Source organism: Nansenia antarctica (assembly GCF_963989245.1).
Source record: "Nansenia antarctica genome assembly, chromosome: 2".
NCBI classification, from domain to species: Eukaryota; Metazoa; Chordata; class Actinopteri; order Argentiniformes; family Microstomatidae; genus Nansenia; species Nansenia antarctica.
The window spans coordinates 51069230-51089525 of NC_137675.1; the positions used below are offsets into that span (position 1 = coordinate 51069230).

A 20296-nucleotide genomic window follows, 5' to 3' on the forward strand; every position below is an offset into this window, starting at 1 on the left:
AGAGGCTGGTAAAGATTATATTATTATATTATATTCTGCAAGCTGCAACTGTCGTGCAACAATGTTGATAAGACAGATGTACCATGGTTGCTAACTAGCTAGCTAGCAATGAAGTCAATGTCAATGCTGGGTTAGGGTTAGTTAACCTAGGTTAGGTTGGTTAGGGTTAGTTAACCTAGGTTAGGTTGGTTAGGGTTAGTTAACCTAGGTTAGGTTGGTTAGGGTTAGTTAACCTAGGTTAGGTTGGTTAGGGTTAGTTAACCTAGGTTAGGTTGGTTAGGGTTAGTTAACCTAGGTTAGGTTGGTTAGGGTTAGTTAACCTAGGTTAGGTTGGTTAGGGTTAGTTAACCTAGGTTAGGTTGGTTAGGGTTAGTTAACCTAGGTTAGGTTGGTTAGGGTTAGTTAACCTAGGTTAGGTTGGTTAGGGTTGGTTAACCTAGGTTAGGTTGGTTAGGGTTAGTTAACCTAGGTTAGGTTGGTTAGGGTTAGTTAACCTAGGTTAGGTTGGTTAGGGTTAGTTAACCTAGGTTAGGTTGGTTAGGGTTAGTTAACCTAGGTTAGGTTGGTTAGGGTTAGTTAACCTAGGTTAGGTTGGTTAGGGTTAGTTAACCTAGGTTAGGTTGGTTAGGGTTAGTTAACCTAGGTTAGGTTGGTTAGGGTTGGTTAACCTAGGTTAGGTTGGTTAGGGTTAGTTAACCTAGGTTAGGTTGGTTAGGGTTAGTTAACCTAGGTTAGGTTGGTTAGGGTTAGTTAACCTAGGTTAGGTTGGTTAGGGTTAGTTAACCTAGGTTAGTTAGGGTTACGGTTATAAGGTTACTCGCTGAAGTGTGAGAACAGCGACTTAAAAACCACTGCCAATACGTGCCTTTATTTGACTTCTCTCTCGTGAATCGACTTGGCTGAACTGTTATTCAAGTAGTGAGTAAGTTGCTTTGCATCCATAGAAGACACTATTGGCCAACAAAATGGATAGATAACTTTCTTCTCTAAATTGCTTTGCAGATTCGAGTTGACTTGATTGGACTTAAAAAAGAATACCTTAAAAAAGAAAAGAAAAGAACAGGTCGTGAGTAACTAGCAGCCTAAGAAACATGGGTTTAATTTGATTGTCACTATAACATTTTGAAATGTTGTTAGGTTTGTACTAAAGTATCTGTTCTCCTCATCTCTCCTTGGTCTGACAGTTGACAGGCAGGATGACCCAAGACCAGAAGGTCTCGAGGCTGAAGAAGGATGTGCGCTCCCTGCTCATATCAAGCAAGCTAGGCCTGTCCCTGGACCAACTGAAACAGGACTACATCAACATGATGGGCCACCCTCTGCCTCTGAAGGCCCTGGGCTTCAGCAATGTGCTGGACATGATGATGGCGATGCCTGACGTGGTGAACGTGAGGTATTTGAGAGACGGCAGCTTGGTGTTGAAAGGTAAGCCCAGTCTTATACTTTGACCTGCACAGAGCACATGTATGAAATGAAAATCAATGACTTCATTCCATCCAATCCCTTTGCTTCTCTTTTTCCTCCCATCCCTTGGTCCCTCTGCAGCGGTTGTGGACGACAGCACCAGAGGCATTGGGAAGCTGGTGGCCAGGCAGCGCAACCCCAAGCGCCACAGAAAGCCGTCCTCCATGGCGCCGCCCCGGCGGGCCCCCACGCCCCCGGCCCTGCCTGCTCAGCTCCGGGCCCAGCTCGGCCAGCTGCTCACCCAGGGGCCTGTTGGCCTGTCAGAGCTGGAGGCTGCCCTAGAGCCACCTCCACCACAGCAGAACCCCTCAACAGACACAGCTGTGAGGCCGGTAGGAGACACAGGTGGGTTGATGCTGCAGTGGATATAGTATAGTGTAGTATAGTATATATATAGTGTAGTGTAGTATAGTATGTATATAGTATAGTATAGTATAGTGCAGATATATCTGTGTAGACAGATAAGATGGTATGTTTTCTGTTCAACATTGGTTTTTCTTCACATTTCTTAAAACATCTCTCAATGTATCCGTTTCAAGCACCTGATGTGAAAGCAGGAATACATTATCAATATTGCAATTGTTTAGCACTTGTGTCCATACTGCTCATTCAGTGTCCCTGTTTTCTACCGTTAACTATACATGGCCATGAGGGTGTGGTGTTTTAGTGGATGGTGAGTTGGATTGGTGATCAGAAGGTCATGAGTTCAAATCCCACCTGGGAACACCACCACTAGTAGGCCCTTGAGTAAGACCTGGGAACACCACCACTAGTAGGCCCTTGAGTAAGACCTGGGAACACCACCACTAGTAGGCCCTTGAGTAAGGCACTTAGCCCTAATTTACTGTGTCTCTATAATCTGTAATTGTAAGTCGCTTTGGATAAAAGCGTCTGCTAAATAGTTAAAAAGTAAAATGCATCCTATCGATTCTGTTCAGCTAATCCCACTGCATTCCCACTCTGCCTCCAATGACACAGACTTGAAGTCAGAGACAGACCTCCGCTTCACCACCAAGACCTTCCAACAGGTGAGAGAAGAGACCCATCTGACTCTAAGATGGACTTCTTCTGGTCTAAGAAGACATGGGCAGCTGGTATGTCTGACTCAGGTCTAAGAAGACATGGGCAGCTGGTATGTCCTACTTGCCCTTTTGTTCAAGGTGTAATCCATAGCTTCTATGCCCCCTGCAGAAGCTGGACAAATTCATAGACAATTGAGGCTGAAACCAAAATGCATTCACAAGAATAGATGTGATCACCTGTCTGTCTGATCACCTGTATGTCTGATCACCTGTATGTCTGATCACCTGTCTGTCTGATCACCTGTATGTCTGATCACCTGTATGTCTGATCACCTGTCTGTCTGTGATCACCTGTATGTCTGATCACCTGTCTGTCTGATCACCTGTCTGTCTGATCACCTGTATGTCTGATCACCTGTCTGTCTGATCACCTGTCTGTCTGATCACCTGTCTGTCTGATCACCTGTATGTCTGTGATCACCTGTATGTCTGATCACCTGTCTGTCTGATCACCTGTATGTCTGATCACCTGTACATCTTCTTTAGAGATTGTAAATCTTAGAGAACCTTCATTCAGTCCTCAAAGCCTCTTTGTGGTGACACAAGTAAAAACACAAGTGTGTGTGTGTGTGTGTGTGTGTGTGTGTGTCCAGGTCCGGTCCAGTCCTGGGAAGGTGGTTCCTCTGGACGCCCTGCGGGGTCAGCGCTTGAGGGCTCCCACGCGCAGGGACCCCCGGGAGCTGATATCTGTGCTGGTGGAGCATGTGGAGTCACCCAGCAACTTCTACATCAGCTTCAACGAGACCCAGGAGGCCCGCGCCCTGGTGGACATGATGATGAATATGAGGTGAGGAGACGGTGCCGCTCAGACCGGGAAGGAAACATGAACAGGAAATTAATGGTTGCCTTGGTTGTAGTCATGCTGCAGATGATCAGATCTCTTATGAGGTCTAATATCTCAGGTAACCACATGAATGACATAGTAGCTGGAACGTAACCCTATGGTTAGATCAGAGTACTGCATCTTCACTGGTTAAATAGAACCATGAATAGAATAAAAAAATAAATAATAATAATTCTTCCTTCTTCTAGCATTGCGACTGCCAATGGCCTAGCATAGATCTTAGCATAGATGATTTTTTCTTACAATGACTGATGGATAGATGATTCACTTACTTAAATGTATTTGTTTGAAGTCACTTTGGAGTTTGTGGGACCATGTCTTCCTCCTAGGAGCTGCTACACCTGTCCTGAGGTGGCGGAGCGCTACGCCCTTCCCTCAGGCTTCGTGCGTCAGGGCCAGGTGTGCTGCGTGGATCCCAGAGACATGTGGTTCTACCGCGTCGTCGTCCACCGCATCCTCAGCCAGACCCAGGTGGAGGTCTACTACGTGGACTATGGGGACCTCACCACTGTGGACAGGACCAGCCTCAAGTTCCTCAAGTAGGCTTCTTCTGGTCCAGTTCAGACAGACAGCAATGTAGACAAGTAGGCTTGTTCTGGTCCAGTTCAGACAGACAGACAGCAATGTAGACAAGTAGGGTTCTTCTGGTCCAGTTCAGACAGTATGCATCAATGAAAGTCAATGGCCGGTTTCACAGACAAGGCTTACGGCTTCAGTCCTGAATGCGTGTGTCTCACGACCAAAGCGTGAGACTTGGCAGCTCTGTGTGTAGGTGTTCACTCTGTGTTTCATTGTAGCTTGGCTCTCTAAAATAAAGCTGATGTTGAGAAGCTGTATGTGACAAGAAAGCAGTCTGACCCGTAACGATGTCGTACTGTGTCCGTATGGTTTGGGTCGACATCATAGTGTGGGAGACTGCTTCTCGCCACATACTGTAGTGTAAAGTCAATGTTGCGTAAATGTGACGGTCATTTTGATGACAAGTGTTTAGACCTCCTTGTCTGTGTTGCTGTCGTCTGACTCCATCTCTCTGGTTTCTCACCCCAAGGTCTTGTTACTCTGAGCTCCCGGCACAAGCAGTCCCCTCATCGCTCACTGGAATCAAGCCAATGGGTGTAAGGCTCCACACAATCTCATATCACTCTTATTGACCACCAATCTCCCCAAGCTTTTAACACTGTACTGTTCCCATAGAGTCCCATTGACTTCCATAACCCACATTTACATTCAGGATAGCACTCTCCCATTCAAAGTGCTTTGAGTTGCATTCATGTACGAAAGGCGCCATATAAATAAAGTTTTACTTTACTTTACTTACTTAACAATATTAAAAGCCAGTGTTTTGGTGTTCCAGGGCAGTTGGAGTGAGAACGCCACCAGCTCCTTCCAGAAGCTGTGCTGTGAGCGCCCCCTGGTGGGAGCCCTGGACAGCTATCACACAGACTTTCTGCAGGTCTTCCTGTGTGACACAAACACAGAGGAGGATGTGTACATTCACAGTGTCCTGCAGAGCCAGGGCCACGGGATCTCCTGTCCCCCTGCAGTCAACTCAGAGGTCAGTAAGGCACACACACACACACACACACACACACACACACACACACACACTTGCATACACATACTGTATATATCCATTCAACAACAATGATCCATTGCATTCATCCATTTATTCTGATATATTCTTATTTCTCCTTTCAGCTGTGTGACCAGTTCAACCCTGTGACCCTCTATCTGGGAGAAGGTGTGTTTGATGAAGGAATGGATGAAGTAGACATGGACATGGACCAAACCCCAGAGCCCTGCACCCAAACCCCTGACACACCCCAGGTGAAGAGCTCCCCTTTCCCCATTCTAACAATACTCACACCACACACACACACACACACACACACACACACACACACACACACACACACGTAGATGAAAGCACAGGTGGGTATACCTGCTGGGCATTGCTGCCTGTCGCACCTCCGACGGTGCCAGTGGGCTGACTGCAGGGTCGTCAGCCGGGAGCCACCCTTCACTGATGTTTCGCTCCTTTAATCCCGGAACATCTCAAGGTGGTGGAGCAGTGACAGGGACGTCTCCCTGCCACTCCCTGCAGCCAGCCCTAGGATCCTCCTTTCCCCCACGCCTTGTCCTTTCTTCTGAGCCAGAGCCAGAAGCTCCCTTGTTCAGCCTCCTCCGCCAGGTCTTTGAGCGCCTTTCTCAGCTTGGATCCTGTGATCCCCAGCGACCTCAGGAGCCGCTGTGTAGATGTTCCTGTATAGCCTCTGCACCCAACTTCCACAGGATAGGTGACTGCCCTCCACCCTGCTTGCGAGCACGCAGCTGCCAAGTCTGTGTACTTTTCCTTCTTTCTCTCGAAGGCAGCCTCCATCCCCTCTTCCCATGGAACGGTCAGCTCCGCCATGATGACTGTCCTCATCGGGGTAGACCAGAGTACGACATCTGGCCGAAGGGAGGTTGATGTGATCTCGTGTGGGAACTTCAGCTGTCGATCGAGGTCAGCTCTCATCTTCCACTCTCCTCCAGGAGACAGGAGGGACCACTGCTTCGTGCTGCTGCCCTGACTTTCTCCCCCTTGCCGGACAAACTGGATCCACTGCTGTGATGTGACTGGGCTGCTCTTGTTTGATTCCAGTCTGCGTGCTTCCAGAATTTCCGTTAGTTTGCGCAGCACCCGGTCGTGCCGCCATCTGTACCGACCCTGCGTCAGTCCCGCCTTGCATCCAGAGAGGATGTGTCGCAAGTTTGGGTTGTTGGCGTTGCAGAGTTGGCAGGTCTCCTCTGTGCCGTACCAGAGGTGCAGGTTCCGGGAACTGGGAAGGGTGTCGTAGGTGGCCCTGATCGAGAAGCTCAGCCTTGCTTGGGGCAGCCTCCACATATCCTTCCATGTGATGGCTCTGTTGATCACAGCCTCCCACGTTGTCCACCTTCCTTGCTGTTGTTGGCCCACGGCTCTGATTTTGTAGCACTCCTCTTCGATCTTTACGACTTCGGAGATCACTAGATCTTTCCTTTCCTTCCTCGTTGCCTTGGACCACATCTTGGGTGCTGATCCCCATCCAAAACCAGTCCTGCCTGGCTGCAGCACCCCGACGATCTCCTGGTGTTTCAAGCGATTGATGGCCTGGTCAACTGCCTGCGTGGCATCCCACTTGCGTCCTGTGCGAACCTGGGCCTTGCTGTGTTGGAGCTACTTGACCTCCCAGAGCTGGAGTACATCGGGGTGACACAGGTCAACGTCAAGGCCCAAGTAGGACCACTGACCCTGTATCACGCCCTCAGATTGAACAAGAGTGTGAATGTGTACAATAGATAATGCATGTCTATTAAAAGTAAATCAATTTGATTTTTATAGTTTTATAATATTACTCCGACTTTCTAAAAGGGTGTTGTATTGTTTAATGCACAAAAAGTAATCCCAACAGTACTTTTTCGGTATTGTTTGCCCTGTTTTATACTTGGCATTGCCGTGGAAACACTGGCTCACGTGAATTAGAACAACGTTTTTTTATAGTTACCATTATAGCATTATACCTTTACTCTTGTTTCTCAGTAGCGTATCTGATGGCTTAACAGACGTCATATCCAATGCCTTAACTGTTCTATTGTGTGTAATGTTTTAATGTTGTTAATAGGACCAGGGGTGGACCCCGGACCCCCCCACCCCAGAGGTGGTACAGCCCAAGGCAGCCCAAGACCTGGGTTACCATGGAGACACAACTGAGGTAAGGACACAGGCTTGACTGTGTTTAGTCGGTGATATCCTAAAATGAAACACACCGTTCCCTGCCTAAGTAATGGGACAGTCAAGTGTTTTTTAGTCTCTTGACTCTACACTCCAAAAGTTTGGATTGGAAATCAAAAACAATAACCATGAAGTTACAGTAGAGATTCTCAGCTTTTATTTGAGGGTTTGTGTATGGACTGGTTTCACTATTTCTCTCGGTTTTCTTTGAACAAGACTAAATCCAGCCAGTTCCAAACAGTCGTTATGAGAAAGCTCATTTAGTTGTCCCAGTCTATGCATGTACACTACCGTTCAAACGTTTGGGGTCACTTAGAAATGTCACTGTTTTTTTCAATGAAGATAACATTAAATTAATCAGAAATACACTCTATACATTGTTAATGTGGAAAATGATTATTCTAGCTGCAACATCTGTTTCTTAATGGAATATCTACATAGGTGTATAGAGGCCCATTTCCAGCAACCGTCACTCCAGTGTTCTAATGGTACATTGTGTTTGCTAATCGCGTTAAAAAGCTAATAGATTAGAAAAACCTTGAAAACCCTTGTGCAATTACGTTATCACAGCTGAAAACTAGGGATGTCCCGATCCGATATCGATATCGCATATCGCTGCGATATTGGTCCTGAATGCTGGATCGCAGATCGCACCAGAAAAAAAATAGGCTTCGATCTGCGTGGCCGATCTGGCGTGTCACTCACGTGATGAAAACAGTAGTAGTCAGTGGTCACATGCAGGAGAGTTGGCTAGTAGCTACCTGTTTGTAATGAGTCTGACAATGTCATGATGCTAGCTGGTGAAATCATAAACCATTTGCTTAAGTAATTTTTCGGTTATTTACATGAAATACAGATGGTAAGCTTTCAAATGATGCGTCATACATTGAAATCGGAAAAAAATTCAAGGTGACACGAGTATTTGAATGAAATTGTTTTAACCAGTTGGTCACTGAGTACTGCAGAGTACTGTTTTTGTTGCTTGAATAAAGGCTGGCAGTCTTTAATAGCCAACTGTTGCTGTGGACTATATACTGGGGAAGTATTTGTTATTATTCAGGAGTAAAACAATAAATACAAATATCGGATTGGTATCGGTATCGCAGATACCTGAAGCCCAGGTATCGGTATCGGTATCGGTAGTGAAAAAATGGGATCGGGACATCCCTACTGAAAACGGTTTTGCTGGTTAGAGAAGCTATACAAATGGCCTTCCTTTGAGCTAGTTGAGTATCTGGAGCATCAAATCAAATAAAACATTTTATTTGTATAGCGCATTTCTTACAAGATGCAACTCAATGCGCTTCACATACTGACAGCCACAAGCAGGCAAAAGCAAAAACCTGTACACTATGTAGCCAGGAAAATTCCCTTGCAGCCCTCTACACATAGAGCGACTACTAGCCAGTTTGCCTAGCATCACATTTGTGGGTTTGATTATACTCTCAAAATGGCCAGAAAAAGAGAACTTTCATATGAAACTCGACAGTCTATTCTTGTTCTTAGAAATGAAGGCTATTCCATGTGAGAAATTGCCAAGAAACGGAACATTTCCTACAACGGTGTGTACTACTCCCTTCAGAGAACAGCACAAACAGGCTCTGACCAGAGTAGAAAGAGAAGTGGGAGGCTCCGGTGCACAACTGAGCAAGAAGACAAGTACATTAGAGTCTCTAGTTTGAGAAATAGACGCCTCACAGGTCCTGAACTGGCAGCTTCATTAAATGGTACCCGCAAAACGCCAGTGTCAACGTCTACAGTGAAGAGGCGACTCCAGGATGCTGGCCTTCTAGGCAGAGTGGCAAAGAAAAAGCCATATCTGACACTGGCCAATAAAAGGAAAAGATTAATATGGGCAAAAGAACACAGACATTGGACAGAGGAAGATTGGAAAAAAGTGTTATGGACAGACAAATCGAAGTTTGAGGTGTTTGAATCACACAGAAGAACATTTGTGAGATGCAGAACAAATGAAAAGATGCTGGAAGAGTGCCTGACGCCATCTGTCAAGCATGGTGGAGGTAATGTGATGGTCTGGGGCTGCTTTGGTGCTGGTAACGTGGGAGATTTGTACAAGGTAAAAGGAATTTTGAATAAGGAAGGCTACCACTCAATTTTGCAACGCCATGCCATACCCTGTGGACAGCGCTTGATTGGAGCCAATTTCCTCCTATAACAGGACAATGACCCAAAGCACACCTCCAAATTATGCAAGAACTATTTAGGGAAGAATCAGGCAGCTAGTATTCTGTCTGTAATGAAGTGGCCAAGGGAGTCACCAGTAGGGCTGCAACTAACGATTATTTTGGTAGTCGACTAATCTGTCGATTATTTTTTCGATTAGTCGTGTGGCTTTTCGCTGCGCGTAAATGGCGACGCAGAAGCATAAATCCGGCTTAACTAGCTATCTAACCTAACGTTACGCCAAGCTACAGCTGCTCACAGAGCTAGTTGATTGGCTAGCTAGCATTGCTGGCTAGACTACAGACAGCTCACGTTAGTAGGCTACGCTTGGCGCTGTTTATCTTACAGACAGCTCGCTGGTGGACTCAACATAATTGAAATAGCATTCACTTATCAAGCATCATTCATGATCATCCACCATGACTACCTGGTATTTTAATAGCGACCACCCCTCACTTCATTTTATCTCGCGTTCTCCTGGCTTCAACATGGAAAACCCCTGCTACGTAACGTTACATACAAGCGCCTCTGTCTGTCACACACGTGCCACAGGGCAAATAAATTAATAGCACAAACTCTCATAGCATGTACAGCCCTGTCCATGAGACGTTGTTTTCCAACATGTAACAGTAAAGCTAACATAAACATTACGACCCTAACAATATAACGTTAGCCAGTTGGCTAACAACGTTAGCTAAAACTTACCCAGCTGATTCTTGCATGGCTCCCGTTGAAAAAAAAACAAAACGTTTTTTTTTTAAAAATATGATTAGTCGACACTAAAATTCCACGTCGACGAGTTTTTATGATCGACGTCGTCGATTATGTCGACTAATCGTTGCAGCCCTAGTCACCAGATCTCAACCCTATTGAGCTGTTGTGGGAGCAGCTTGACCGTATGGTACGCAAGAAGTGTCCATCAAGCCAATCCAACTTGTGGGAGGTGCTTCAGGAAGCGTGGGGTGAAATTTCTTCAGATTACCTCAACAAATTAACAGCTAGAATGCCAAAGGTCTGCAATGCTGTAATTGCTGCAAAGGGAGCATTCTTTGACGAAAGCAAAGTTTGAACGACAAAATAATTATTTCAAATATAAATCATTATTTCTAAAATTGTCAATGTCTTGACTGTATTTTCTATTCATTTTGCAACTCATTTGATAAATAAAAGTGTGAGTTTTCATGGAAAACATGAAATTGTCTGGGTGACCCCAAACTTTTGAACGGTAGTGTATATAATCTATATGTCTGAATATAAACAGAGACTTCAGCCCCTCCCCCTCCCTCAGACATGGAAGCAGCCTCCGCCCAGAGGGAAGGAGAAGCAGCAGCCCTGTCATGGCTGTGTAGGGGAGGGGGGCGCTCCCCCCCAGCCCCCCATCCTGAGACCACTGAGCCTCCACACCCCTGGACTAATGCACACCCAGAGCTCCCCATATGGTGACTACTACCCAAACACACACACACACACACACACACACACACACACACACACACCAGGGGCTAACCAGAGCACTAATGATGCTAGAAAACCCCATTGAAGTTAGCCTCATGAAGGGCATGTACATTTCAACCCTGCAAACCCAGTGGTAGATGGTTACCACTGATGATGTTACCACTGAAGAGATCTGTCCTCTCTAAGGGGTTTTTATGTCCTGTCCAGGTGTGTGTGTGTCCGCCCCAGCCTTCTGGGCAGCCTCCCCCAGCTTCATCTTCCCTCTCTTCGGGTCGGGGAAAGTGCTCCATGTCCGTCACCCCTGGCATTTCAGCCTGGGCGCATCTGCCCGCCTGGCGGCCGGGGCCCACCTCCTCCACTGGTCCCCCTACAAAATGGACTGAACCCCCCCCCCGTTAAATTTTGTTACATTTGTTACATTTTGTTAAATTTCGTTAAATGTTGTTGTTGTTCTGTTACATTTTGTTGTTCTGTTAAATGTATTAGCATTTTAATAAAAATTTAATAAAAATCAGGTAAGAGTTTGTAATGTTCATGATTTCTATTACGCATAGAGACTGTTTGGGTGGTAATGTTGTATCAATGTCATGCTGCAGGTCTAACCATGACAAAGAAGGCGTGGGCAAACCTTTTGGCTCAGGGGCCACATTTGGTCTTGAATACCAGGTTTCTCATTCTCATTTTCAGACTATTTTCTTTTTGATCAAGGTTTTTTTATTTTGTTTTCCGCAAGACTATTTTCTAACGGCCATATCCATTTTATTTTTTTAAATTCAGGACTCAGAAAACAGGAAACGGGCCACAGTTAGCCCGTGGGTCGTAGTTTGAACACCCCTGATCTACTGGCTTCTCTGGCTGATCCATGTTTGTTTATAGGATCACCCTACAGCCTGCAGCTACAGCATTCCCAGAATGGGAGGGTGGGGGACTGAGGCTAGAATGAGAGGAAGGAACCATATGGAACCAGTTGTTCTGGAGTAATAAAGGATCGCTAGAGACAAATGTGAGCACGTTCCCCTTATTTCCCATTCATTCCAGATGCTGTGGGCGTGACTTACAGAGCATATAAGGAGACGTTTCTCATGAATGCCTCACACACTGTGTATATGAAAAGTTAAGATTAAATGAAGATATTCTTTTGGGTGTAAAATGGGGATGTGGACATTAGGGTGCATCAAAATATACAATTCTACCATACTGATCTGTTCAGGTGCTAAAAGTGTTCCATGTCAAGTTGTTATAAGACATGCAAAATATGTTTGCAATACGTGATGATCTACAGGTGGCACGGCACATCAGCTTTTATGGCTAAAGGGGGTAACCAGAGCCCACTGAAGGGAGCCGTCATTGATGATGCATTTTAACCTTTATTTCTATCTGTCCCTTAATATCACTGTCATCACCATCACACTGTGTATAATGCACTGTACAACTTCCATTTCTACATTCAACATGTTTATTTTGTAACCTGAGGTGGTAACCATGGTATCAATGCTGTGAGGCAAAACACACTTCCTCTCCTCTTGACACACCCTCTCCTCTCCTCTCCTCTTGACACACCCTCTCCTCTCCTCTCCTCTTGACACACCCTCTCCTCTCCTCTTGACACACCCTCTCCTCTTGACACACCCTCTCCTCCTGACACACCCTCTCCTCTCCTCTTGACACACCCTCTCCTCCTGACACACCCTCTCCTCTCCTCCTGACACACCCTCTCCTCTCCTCTTGACACACCCTCTCCTCTCCTCCTCCTGACACACCCTCTCCTCTCCTCCTGTCCTCTCCTCCCCTCCTCTCCTCTCATCCTGACACACCCTGTCCTCTCCTCCAATCCTCTCCTCCTGACACACCCTCTCCTCCTCTCCTCTCCTCCTGACACACCCTCTGTCCTCCTCTCCTCCTCTCCTCTCCTCCTGATACACCCTCTCCTCTCCTCTCCTCTCCCCTCCTCCTGACACACCCTACAGTCACATGACAGTCTCAGATTCTGGGTGGTACGAATGCAATGGGAGAGCAACATATCTGAGCCTGACCCCAAACCCTTCACACAGAAGCGATGATAGCACGAAGCCCCCCAGAGTTAGAGGACCAACCACACCAGGAAGTGATGAAGAACATAAGGAGGACGACCCTACAACGACATCATATTTCACATTTACATTTTATCCATTTAGCAGATGCTTTAATTCAAAGAGACTTCAAATTTGAGTTTTTATCAAGAATAAAGAATATAACAACATGTAATAGTCTCCCACCCCCCATTCAATAACGGGGGTTGTTATTGTTGTTTAATTGTTTAGAATACATTGTGACTATTAAACATGGACATAATGGAAAAGAAACCTCAATTTCTCTCCCTTTTCTTTTCCCTCTTTTTCTTCCCCCTCTTCGCACCTTCTTGCCCCCCCCTTAACAGCCTATCGTTCCCCTCGCCGTTCCATCATGAATGAATGAATGAATGAATGGACTTTATTGTCATTGCTACAGTACAGGTACCAAACAACGAAATTTAGGAGGGGTGGCTCCCCTGGTGTTAGGAAAGGGAAAAAAAAAAACTTTTAGAAAGAAAAAAATCACAAGAAGGTAAGGAGCTGGTTTACATAAATAAAGGCTATGTACACAATCCACTGTACTATACTGTACAGATAGTCAACTAGGGTTGTCATATTGCACAATAGTATTTTTTCACGTTATTTAAAGTGTCACAGTTTGCAGGCTTGAAATGTACATGTTTGTGCCTCAGCACTACACCTGATTTTTTCAGTCCAGCAGCTGCCATACAATCCGTCCAGACTGTCCAGGGCCCAGAACTTAGGTCTTTGCTGTGTTCAGGGCCTGGACGGCCCTGTGGTAGAAGCAGTTCTTCAGTCTGTTTGTCTTAGCGGCCAGGGTCCTGAACCTCCTTTTCGAGGGCAGCCTGGTAAAGTGTACGTGCCCAGGGTGGGTCGGGTCCCTGGAGATCTTTGAGGCCTTCCTGAGACAGCGTGTGTTGTACAGCTCTTCCAGAGAGGGTCCATTCTTCCATTCTTCTCAGTGAGTCACGTACTCTTGAAACTTGTACAAACAAAAGAGATGATCATGATCTAATGGATTGATATCTTAAACGGAAGAATTACAAACGACAATGCGTCTATGAAGTAAATAAGAAAATCAGTCTTGGTAGCCTACATTTCATGCATAAAGTATTATAGGCCTAATACTAATAGACCTAGACCTACAATGCTATTAAGAATGTGGAAAGATTTGAAGATTTTATGTTTGGTTTGGCAGCTTATTAGTGGTTATCACCTCTTAAAGGTATGGACTGCTTTTCTTAAAAAAAAGAGTTTTGCCAGAAAAAGTCCCCTGCCATATCTTGCTCCCCTTCGTATGATTCGCTCGTAGGTCGGGCTGTGGTTGTGATAGAGACATGAGACCAGAGGTTTTTTACGCACCTGAGTCTCCTGAACAGTAGATATCGACCCCTAGTCGATCAGACCTTCTTAGGCTGAGCTATGGTCACGTTTCCGCACCTACCCCCCTGTAATATTGTTTCTTTTTTCTTGTATTGTTTCTTTTTTGTAATGTATTTGCCTTACCTTGATTCCTAGATAAATGGTTCAAAAGGAAAACATTAAGTTAACAAATGTAAAATTGCACTGTTTGAATTGTAAATTATTTGTAGAAGACTAAACAGGTGTAGCATTTGGCCCACCTAGTGCCTTAACTAGTGCGGGTCTCTGAAATAGAGGAATACATCTTCTAGTTTGACATTAAATTACCAACCTTATTCTAAACTAAAATATTGTCAGGGTGCAGTAATTGGGGCAGATCTCATTACAACTTAGAGGCGCTACAAACAAGGAATCTTCTGTAAATTTAACGTAAATTAAGTTACATTAATATTACTACAATATGTTGATATTTCTTTGATATTTTATTAAGGATCCCCATTAGCTAGTGCCGTAGCAACTAGCTAGTCTTCCTGGGGTCCACACATAAAACACATAAGTAACAATCATCAACAACAATCAGTCTGTACTACAAAAATTATACATAATTCAGCATTGTGCAATGAATATAACTACCAAACTAAGTGATAGATGAAAAAGAAAATACAAAAGTGTAAGGTATAAAAAGAACCGACATAACAGGGCCAACAAAAACATGATCAAAACAAAATACATAAATATACAAATACATCTAACCTCCTTTTAGAAAATAAGATTTAAGTTTGGTTTTAAAACACAATTTACTGTGGGTGGTGCGAAGGTTCCTAGGCAGGTTGTTCCAGAAAGCTATTGACCTATAAATAAATGACCGTTTTAATGCATTTGTTCTAGGCCGAGGAAGTACCAGCTGACCATTTCTGGCACCTCTTGTGTTGTGGTCCTGTATACTTTTTCTGTGGACTAGCTGTTTACACAAAAAAGATGGATTTTTACTCAACTCAACAGTCTTCAACAGCACGAGTGAGTTCAAAGATAGCCTGTTCTCCACTGTAAGCCAGGAGAGATCAACATGCATGCTGTTCACATTAGTTCGGACTGAGCAACCCAGAACCAACCGCGCCGCCCTATTCTGGGCCACCTGGAGCCTCCTAATCTCACCTCTGGCAGCCGAAGACCAGACTGGAGAGCAATAATCAAGATGACACAATACTAAACTCTGCACAATCTGACGTAAAAGAGGACGATCTACAAGGGATGCACATTTCCTGGAAATGCCGATAGCTCTACCCATCTTTGACACAGTGTTATTAATGTGCTTCTTCCAAGCTAGAGAACCATCTAGCGTCACCACCAGGAGCTTAGCACTATCCGCTTGTTCAACGGTTGAGTTACATAAACCCAAGATGAGCTTTGGGTTGCAAGCCAGCCTGAGCCTTGACCCAAACACCATGCTTTTTGTCTTAGAGATATTTAGGACAAGTCTGTTCGATACTATCCAGTCATTTACTATGTTAAGTTCACTACTCAGGACCTCATTTAGCTGCTTGCATGACTGTGCAGCATAATGTAAGGTGGAATCGTCTGCGTATTGAACCAATTTGGCCTGCTGAGTGGCCCATGGCAGGTCATTGGTGAAGACAGAGTAGAGCAGAGGCCCCAGGGAACTTCCCTGTGGAACCCCACACTCCAGACTCCTGCTCTTGGACAGACTGCCATTCCAATACACCTGCTGTGACCTGGAGGACAGATAGCTCCGCATCCACATCAGAGCCAGAGGGTTGAAACCATAACATTCAAGTTTCTCAAGCAGAAGAGAATGGTCTAACACATCGAATGCAGCACTGAAGTCCAAAAATACAGCTCCAACCAACATGGTGTTATCAATGGCTCCGAGCCAGGCATCCGTCATCTGTATCAGAGCAGTGGACGTAGAATAGCCATCTCTATATGCATGTTGTGACTCAGTTGCCAGTCCGTTGACCTGAAAATAATCCTTAATCTGCACAAAAACACACCTCTCCATGATTTTGCATAATACAGGCAAGATGCTTATAGGTCTGGAGTTTCCTTCATTGAAGACTGATTTGGTATCTTTTGGTATGGGTGTAACCTTGGCCTCTTTCCATATCTTTGGACATCGTCCCTCATGTAAACATCTATTTATGATATGACAGACAGGAATAGCTATAATGCTAGCCGTCATCTGTAACAATTTGCTATCCATGTTGTCAGTGCCAGCTAACTTACTTCCAGGAAGAGCATGGAGGAGACTTTCAATCTTACCAACTTCTACCTGTTCAAATTAAAATGTACAGCATTTATCTTTCATAATGATGCTCTTAACGATGTCCGTAGATATTGTGTTCTTTGAGACTTGCGTACTCTCCCTGAGCTTGGTTATCTTATCCACATAAAAGTCATTAAAATGGTTAGCAATATCACATGGTTTGGTTAGTACAATATCATTTGATTCAACTACAGGTGTAAGGACATTGGACTTTTTCCTACCCATGATTTCATTTAAAACATTCCATAGGTATTTACCTTCATGTCTTGCATCATATAACTTTTGTTTGAAGTACTCCCTCTTTTTCACCTTGTTCAACTTTGTAACATTATTTCGTAAAGCGCAGTACTTTTTCCTATTGTCCATAGAACTGGAACTCACTAAAAGTTTTTTAGCCAAGTCTCTCTCCTTCATCATCCTTCTTAGGCTACTATCTATCCATGGGGCAGACTTGTTTTTTACTGTGAACTTTTTTAAAGGTGCATGTTTATCTGCTACACACATGTATCTCAGCATAAATAAATTGAGTGCGGCCTCAGGGTCATCTTCACTACAAACCTCGTTCCAGTTTATACCTGACATTTCATTCATAAAACCTTCTAAACTAAAATTCTTATATGAGCGTGAAACAATAATTGTAGCTTTAGGTTTGGGAACCTTTGTTGTCCTCGCGACCGCTATGATGTTGTGGTCACTGAAACCTACAGGGACCGAAACTGCCTTTGAACATTTGCCTGGCACATTCGTGTAAATATGATCAATGCATGTAGATGCGATTCTGCCATCCTTGCCTATACATATCCTAGTGGGAAGATTGACAATTTGGGATAGATTACATGCATTCAGTATAGATAGAACCCTATTCTTATTTGGACTTGACTGTCCCAACCAATCAACATTCATATCTCCAAGTAAGAAGATTTCTCGATTTTCATCTGATATCCTGTCGAACATATCACATAGATCATTTACATATGCAGCATCTGCACTGGGAGGTCTGTAGAAACAGCATACTAGGATTGGCTTCAGATGGGGCAGGTGGACCTGCACACATAGCTTCCATGTTATCCTTCATCAGATCATTTCTAATTTTGACAGGTAATTGATTCTGAACGTATAACGCCACGCCCCCTCCAAACACATTTCTGTCTTTTCTGAAAATGGAAAACCCTTCAATAGTTACAGCGGAATCAGAGAAGGAGTCATCAAGGTGAGTTTCAGATACAGCAAGGATGTTGATCTTATTAGCTTCGGCTGTACATTCTAGTTCATAACACTTATTTCGCAGACTGCATATGATATATATCCCTTATGCAGGCCTAACTCAACATTGGAAGCATCGGTAGGCCTACCAGTCATAAAATAAAACTACTAATCATGAGATAAGTTCATGTACCTTAACATTAAAATAACCAGGGTGTAATGCTGGAGTCTCTGTAAAGTTGGTGGTCGATGTACAGTCTGTCAACTGCCAGGGTGACGCGCCTGCCTTGGCTTCGATGATGTTTCATGATAGACATAAGTACTTTACGCAATATACAGTACAAACCCTGTCTCAAGCCTGGGTACACAGCAGGCTACAGAGTGCTACAGAGTAAAAACAAAAAAACAGCCTAAAACATAATAAGTTAAAAACATTTAACTTTAACCAAAAAAACACAAAATAAATAAATCACAAGAATGAACACAGTTCAACAGTCAAAGGCCTTTTTGAATAAGGGAGCCAATGTAGTGAGTGTAGAATGGGGGCTATGTGGGGGTTATGTGCTCGTATTTGCGGACTCTCATCAGGATCCTGGCAGCGCTGTTCTGGATGCATTGCAGCTTCTGTATGCTTTTGCCAGGAATCCCGATGAAGAGCGCATTGCAGTAGTCCAGTCTTGAGGAGATAAAGGCATGGACAAGTTGCTCTGCATCTGAGGGTTAGAGTGGGACGGAGTTTGGAAATATTTCTGAGATGATAGGAGGTTTTGCACAGGTGTTTTATATGGTCACTGAAGGTCAGGTGAGGGTCAAACCTAGGGAAAGCAACTTCCTTCTCTAGCACCTTGGACAGGAAGGCAAGGTTGGAGACAGGCCTATTGTTGGCTAGAACCTCCGGGTCGAGGGTGGGCTTCTTAAAAAGGGGGCGGATGACAGAGACTTTGAGAGCAGGTGAGACATGACCAGTTCGAAGGGAGAGGTTAACAGCTTGAGTGATGAATGGGCTGAGAATGGGGATGTATGACTCGAGCAGAGCAGTGGGAATGGGGTCCAGGGCGCAAGTGCATGATTTCATACCTCTAAGGATTTCAATAATGTGGCTCTGCTGAACCTCTGTGAAGCATGGGAGGGATGGCAAGGGGTTGGTAGCAGAGGGAGACAGAGAGATGGGGCTGGGCATCAGAGATCGAATGTTGTTGACCTTGGATCTGCATCGCTGCTCTGTAGCTTCAGTAGTGGGAGATGGTTGTCGCTTCAGGAAATGGTTTATGGTGGAAAAAACTAGCTAGCTAGTTATAATAATAATAATAATAATAATAATAATAATAACTTTAATTTATATAGCACCTTTCAGGGAACCCAAGGTCGCTTAGTTATCTAACTAGCTAGATATACATTACCACTAACTCTAAACTAGCTTGCTAGCTAAAGTTACCTCTAAATATGGATCTGACTGGGGCTAAGTTAATTTATTTGAGGGGGTAAACACACACTTTATTTGTTTTTTTGCTTTGAACAAATTACTTACCAACAAGGTATCTGCCTATGGTCCTAGCGGTCACCAGCAACTAGACTCACTCACTGAACATGTAACTACAGAGATGTGTGAAACCTGGACATAAACAAAACCTTCCAAAAGGGTTTAGGCAAGGCAAGTTTATTTGTATAGCACATGTCATACGACAAGGGCAATTCAAAGTGCATTATATGCACACATTATATAAAGACAATAGCCTACAGTAAGAGGAGTATAGTAAGATTTGTATGTATTGTATGTGTTATTATCCATATTCTAAAGGCTTGCTTAGATTAGTTTTTACTGATTAGATTTCTATTCTGGAAAAACGCCTATTTGAAATAGATAATGTATAATTTGTATATTTAAACATACAAATTCAGAAAACAATACATGTACCCATCCATGGGTTTGACCTTTCATCTGCCTCGGCCTCAGTGTCCTGCATTCAGGTCCACAAAAAAAAGAAAGTTCCCTGAGTGCCCTGCCATATTTTGCTCCCCTTCGCGTGAGTCGCGCGTAGCTCGGGCTGTGGTTGTGATAGAGTCATCATGAACTGTATGCGCCTGGGTCTCCTGAACAAGTAGAGACCAACCCCGAGACGTTCAGAGCTTCCTACGCTGTGCTATGGTAACTCTCCCGCACCTACCGCACAATACCTCCGGAAAACTGCAAAAAGTAGGCATTCACCGGTAGGGGGTAGGTGCGGGAAAGTTACCATAGCTCATCGTAGGAAGCTCTGATCGACTCGGGGTTGGTCTCTACGTGTTTAGGAGACTCAGGCGCATAAAGAACATGAAAGGGCTCATGTCTCTATCACAACCACAGCACAGCTACGCGCAGGGTTCGAGTTATAAGTGATATGTTCAATAACGGAGACTGATACTCGGAGCTACAAGTCGGAGCTTACTCCATTTATTCAACAACGTGTTAACCACATAACGTAAGTCGTCATAACACATAACAGAACAAGGCACTGTAGTGAAGTCCAAACTCGTAAAACTACAGACGTAACATTTCCCCCCCCCTCACACAACCTAGGTGTGATACTCAGTCATGAAGTCACGCAAGTGATC

At 44.5% G+C, this 20296-nt stretch overlaps 1 protein-coding gene across 1 annotated transcript; it reads left to right on the forward strand.

The window, feature by feature from the left end:
- Nucleotides 1–1196: 1196 nt before the first annotated feature.
- Nucleotides 1197–11166, forward strand: LOC308150247 (tudor domain-containing protein 5-like; the record flags this gene model as incomplete). The annotated part of the gene is made up of 12 exons (XM_080523098.1): nucleotides 1197–1425; nucleotides 1546–1809; nucleotides 2443–2492; nucleotides 3140–3333; nucleotides 3720–3929; nucleotides 4439–4505; nucleotides 4745–4945; nucleotides 5089–5217; nucleotides 6485–6649; nucleotides 7035–7124; nucleotides 10617–10767; nucleotides 10991–11166. 12 exons carry the CDS (start codon nucleotides 1197–1199, stop codon nucleotides 11164–11166), a joined length of 1926 nt encoding a protein of 641 aa, XP_080379224.1.
- Between the last annotated feature and the right edge of the window lie 9130 nt (nucleotides 11167–20296).